The 5,838-nt window shown below is 41.9% G+C and overlaps 1 protein-coding gene across 1 annotated transcript; it reads left to right on the top strand.

Moving 5' to 3' along the window:
• The first annotated feature begins 1,226 nt into the window (after positions 1-1,226).
• On the top strand, positions 1,227-5,601 carry LOC140586477 (uncharacterized). Its single transcript, XM_072708306.1, has 2 exons — positions 1,227-3,366; positions 3,466-5,601. Exons 1-2 carry the CDS (start codon positions 2,594-2,596, stop codon positions 3,929-3,931), a joined length of 1,239 nt encoding a protein of 412 aa, XP_072564407.1. The 5' UTR covers positions 1,227-2,593; the 3' UTR covers positions 3,932-5,601.
• The last annotated feature ends 237 nt before the right edge of the window (positions 5,602-5,838 follow it).

Raw genomic sequence — 5,838 nt, 5'->3', positions numbered from 1 at the left:
CACCGACGTGGGTTATAAACCACACAGGATGGATGGTCACTCCCAGGCAGGCCACGCTGTCTCAGACCCGCCGGAGCCAGCCTTCCAATCGGCTAGCAAAATCCCACAATGCAAGTTTCACCGTTACTGTTTCAGTTTGACCTGCATGACTAACTTGCACGGTGATTACGCTGTCGGGGTGGTAATCTTTCCCCACACGTGTCACCATTACTTAAAGTCGAGGCTTTGGAGTCGTTTATGATTTTTTTTTTTTCTTTTTACGAGATGCAAAATTAGCGCTGGTCCCCCTTGACTTCTGGGTGTTCAAGCACTCCACTCTCCACAAATCCCACTCCAAATCCATGTTTAGTGCAGTACGCAGATAAGAGCTACAGATCCAGCCGCTTAAAATTTCCCCACTTTCCATGACAGGTCCTTGACAGGACCTTGACTGGCTCTTGGCTGGTCCTTGACTGTAATGAGATCCCCCACGATGATGTAATGAAAAAGGGGGCCGGCATGATCCACCCCTCAACTCTCTGTGTGTAAAGTACTTGCAATGATCTATCCATCCACCAGGGAGAGCAGTAATCTGAAGTGACTTACCTGAAATCAGGTAAGATACCTGAATCAGGTATTGTAACTACACTGCAAAAAATGAAAATCTAAGCAAGTACAATTTTCCTATATTTAAACAAAATTCCAATTTCATTAATAAACTTACTACACTGCAATAAATGGCCTGTGAAATTTAGAAATAGTTTCTGTTGTGAGGCAAAGATGGCCTAAAACTGTCAAAATGTGTTTTTAGTCAGTTTATTGATGAAATTAGAATTTTATTTTACTTCCCTCTTTGGAGATGAGGCGGTCCCAAGATATGTCCAATACAATAATTACAGGTCTAAACAAAGTATTAAGACTGATATTGTCAAGCAATGAGAGGTATATGAAAATTAATCAGATTTGAAGCCCATTAAGCTTGTTTGGCACAAGATGAAAGATTTCATCCGCAAGGAGGCCAAGCCAGGTACAAAGCAGCAGCATGTCCAAGAGTTATTTTGGGAGAAGAGAGTGACCGAAGATGTTTGTGACAGACTAATTACAGGTCTAAACAAAGTAATAAGGTTTACTGTGGAGAATAAAGGTGTGTTCTTTCTTTCTGTCTGGCTAACAGCCGGATAGGCTGCTGGTGGCTGCGCATCCACTGGGGGGGGGGGGGGGGGGGGGGGGTGATGTGTGAATGTGTCATTAACTTCTCTGCTTGGCCACAATGAAACAATGAGACAGATGAGACAGATGTTTGAAGCGGTCAAGGTGAGGTTATTTTTTTAACATAAGAAACACTGCTTTCAGATCATAAGAACATAAGAACTATACAAACGAGAGGAGGCCATTCGGCCCATCAAGCTCGCTTAGGGAGAACTTAACTAATAGCTCAGAGTTGTTAAAATCTTATCTAGCTCTGATTTAAAGGAACTCAAGGATTCAGCTTGCACTATGTTATCAGGAAGACTATTCCATATTCTGACTATCAAGCCAGTCGGTTAAATAAACACTACTAAACAGTCATTACACACTACCAGTCAAAATTGTTGTTGGCATGTAAATTAGAAACCAGAAGACTATAGTGGAAAAAAAGTATGATCGTCTACCAAAAACATTTATACACTGTATAGTCATGACTGACATGCTGAGGCTGGGTTTGAACCAGTGATCCAGGGAACACAAGCACACAGGCTTAGCCCACTGAGCCACACAGGGACCCTGGAAGTGCATGAAAGTTCACCATAGCAAATACCCTGAGCAAGGAACTGCCCACAAGCACAAGAAAAGTGGTGGGGCTGGGGGCTGGGGGGTCAACTGAATGTGTGAAAGTCATTAACATCTCTTTTGACTGGTAGTATGTGTGTGTTTGTGTGTGGGTTTGCATAGATCACATTTGAGGACCAAATTGCCCCCAAAGTGTAGTAAAACCTGAAATTTTCCTACTTTTGGGGACATTTTTTGAGGTCCCTATTTGGATAAACACTTTTAAAGCCTCTGGTCACAAATTTTTCTGAACACATACAAATCGAATTTCAATGAAAAAGTTGGCCAAAATTTCACATCTGTTCACGACTATACGCTCGGGTGGTGAACAAAAGCACTGGCAAAGTCTTGCATTTCTGAAAAGTTTCAATACGCAGAAAAAGGCTAGTCACATTAGAGCGCTATTTCGTGAAGTCTGGTCCACCATCTAAACGGCTAAACACACCAGAAGCCCCTGAAATAGAAGAAATCACAAGACAGAAAACACTTTAACATCTCTCCATCACAGAGCCGGACTCGTCATCAAAACTGTAAGCTCCTCTAAACCCAGCTTATTGTACCTTGATACCTTGTACGTTGCTTTGGATAAGTCTGCTAAATGCTTTAAATGTAAATATAAATATTGTACAGTGTAAAGCCATGTAGCAGAAATGACTTGGGGTCAGTAATCCAGGAGACATGGAGGTGTACAGTAAATATCCATTGTCTTCCCAACATCAGTCACTGAATGGTATTAAAAAAGCACTGGAGAGTTCAAAGCATACAATTCTCACAGTCTATCAGCACCACCAACATTCAGATGTAAATGAGCTTCAGATGTAAATGCACGCTGGCCGACCAGATCACCCCCCCTGGAAAGAAAATATCCCTATTCCCTTTTATTGTCCTTGGTGATTTTAACAGAGTGAATCTACACCAGGAACTTCCTAAACACAGACAGCATATCGACTGCCCCACCAGGGACAACATCACACTGGACCACTGTTACACCATTTTAAAAGATGCCTATCGCTCTGTCCCCCGGGCAGCTTTAGGACATTCTGATCACTGTATGGTCCATCTTATTCCAATTTACAGGCAACAGCTTAAACGTGCCAAGCCTGTAGTCAAAACTGTGAAGAAGTGGACCAATGCAGCAAAGCAGGAACTGCAAGACTGTTTTGACTGCACTAATTGGACTGTCTTTGAAGCTGCATCTGATAATCTGGATGAGCTGACAGACACTGTGACATCATACATCAGTTTTTGTGAAGATGTGTGTGTCCCGACCAAGACCTTCTGCACATACAACAACAATAAACCATGGTTCACTCCCAAACTGCAACATCTTCACCAGGCCAAGGAGGATGCCTACAGAAGTGGTGACAGGGCCCTGTACAGGCAGGCCAGGAACACGCTGACCAGGGAGATCAAAGTGGCAAAAAGAAGCTACTCTGAGAAGCTGAAAGAACGGTTCTCAGCCAATGACCCTGCATCAGTGTGGAGAGGCCTGCGAGATATCACCAGCAACAGACGACCCCTACCCCCCGCTGAAGCAAACAAAGACCTGGCAGACGAGCTGAACAACTTCTACTGCAGGTTTGAGATAAACAGATTCACACCCCCCATCCACCCCACTCCAGAGACAATAACCCTCATCACACCTCTCACCCCCCTATCCTCCCCCCTGGAACTCAGAATACACGAAGCGGAAGTGAGCCGGCTGTTCCAGAAACAGAAAACCAAGAAGGCCCCGGGACCAAACGGTGTATCCCCCTCCTGCCTCAAAACCTGTGCTGATCAGCTGGCTCCCATCTTCACCCGCATCTTCAATAGATTTCTGGAGTTGTGTGTAGTTCCCTCCTGCTTCAAACGCTCCACCATTATCACGGTCCCCAAAAAACCCACCATTACAGGACTGAATGACTACAGACCTGTCGCCTTGACGTCTGTGGTCATGAAATCCTTTGAACGCCTGGTTTTAGCCCATCTAAAGGACATTACAGGACACCAGCTGTACCCCCTGCAGTTTGCCTATCGGGCAAACAGGTCGGTGGATGATGCAGTGAATATGGGGCTGCATTATATCCTGCAACATCTGGACCGTCCAGGAACTTATGCCAGGATCCTGTTTGTGGACTTTAGTTCGGCTAAACGAGCATAGATTTTAACGAGCAGTTAAAATCATTTCAGATCCGTCACATCCTGGACACAATCTTCTCCAGCTACCCCCCTCTGGCAGACGCTACAGATCTGTTTACAAAAACTGTTTACACTATACCTCGCACCTTAAAATTGCACAGTGTTACTCACCTGTGTATATTTATAATTTTTCACATTTGTATTGTATGTGTGTTGTATTGTACTGTATTTGTACAGTATTTCTTGTATAGGGTATTTTGTTTTTAAAGTGTCACTTATTGTAGAGCTGGGTGATATGGCCTAAAAATAAAATCTCCGATTTCCGATTTCAATCGATTCTCCCCTCCCCTACACAAAATCAAACTACTTTATTTAGCTTTTTTTACTTTAGACCACACCTTTAGGGGCAGTGTGTGGCTCAGTGGGCTAAGCTGTGTGCTTGTAATCAAAAGGTCACTGGTTCAAGCCTAGCCTCAGCATGTCTGCAGCTCCTTGAGCAAGGCCCCAACAGGTGGCCTTCACAGACAACTTATTCTTCAAAGATCAAGTTGAGGGAGGCATAAACACAATTTCCCCACGGGGATCAATAAAGTGTCAGTTATTATTGTGAACACTTTTAGAAAGGTTTCTCTATAGCTTATTTTAAAACTGGCAACAACACAATACACCCTCAAACTTATAAATAAAAGTAATAAGTAATATTGTAATAATAATAGAAAAAAAACACATAATTTTATCATGTCAGCTTAGTATTAAGTAAATACTTTATGCCATTGGGTTTGACATATTATATTACAATTCCATATTAAAGAAGTAGCAACACCTTTCTTTGGGCATGTGCCATCTTTTCCCCTGTCATTGCCATGTTGTTAGTGAATCTGCTACAGTGTTAATTTACCCATGAGGAATGGTGCATCGCATTAGTTCCGCATTTGGCGCTTGTGTGTAAAAAAAGTAATAAAATCGATTTCATGAAAACACATCGTCCTGAACTGTAAATTCGAATTAATCAATTAAATTGATTTATCGCCCAGCTCTAACTTATTGTTTGTGTATGAGAGAGTATCAAACTGTGGGAAACTAATTCCTTGTGTGCCCCAGCACACTTGGCGAATAAAAGCTGATTCTGATTCTGATTCTGATTGCTGCAGCAGGTGAGGATCATGAACTCCCAATCACCTACAAATTCTTTAATCAATCAACAGTTACAGTATCAACAATCAATGGCTGGACAGTTGATACAGGGACAATGATCACAACACACGTCAGAACAGCCTTCCCAAAGCCAACAAACTGAACCCTATTGAAAATTTGTGGACTATGCTTAAAATAAAGCACTTTAAAACAAATCAATATACTGTAGGACCAAAGTGCTGTACAAAGGATAAATAAGAATAGACAATAAACAAACCAATAAAGCATATTAAAATAAAATAAAATAAGTAAATAAAATAAATTAAAAAGAAAAATGAGCTTTTTTAAGTCATAGCAAAGACCATTCAATCATTTAACCCTGTAAAAAGAAAAGTAAAGTTTTTGTAAAGACAGCGCCATCTAATGGTATCACCCTGCAAGTGAATGAATGGGCGGGTTTATAGTCAAATATAGGCCCACCCCTAGAAGAAGGGGGGCTCTAGCTTCCGGCTGGTATTTGGAAGGAACTTGGCTGGGATTTGGCTGCCAGCCAGACTGGAGGGGAAATTTTAAGTGGCTGGATCTGTAAGCAGCAACATTCTGCTATAATTGACTCATATCCCTTTTTAGTTTAGGATATCAGAGAGAAAAAAACATTATCCTACTTTATTAGGTTTTTGTTTTGCTGAAAATTGCTATCCTACCTCACCACAATGACCATAAATCCCTCACTGAAGTCTCTTTGCCTAATAAACATTTTGAAAGATGTTCATTTAGGGTCTTTGCTAACCAAAA

This window comes from Paramormyrops kingsleyae, unplaced genomic scaffold (assembly GCF_048594095.1).
Source record: "Paramormyrops kingsleyae isolate MSU_618 unplaced genomic scaffold, PKINGS_0.4 ups69, whole genome shotgun sequence".
Taxonomy (NCBI): domain Eukaryota; kingdom Metazoa; phylum Chordata; class Actinopteri; order Osteoglossiformes; family Mormyridae; genus Paramormyrops; species Paramormyrops kingsleyae.
Note: the sequence above shows the minus strand (reverse complement) of the source record. Positions and strands in the feature narration are given on the sequence as shown.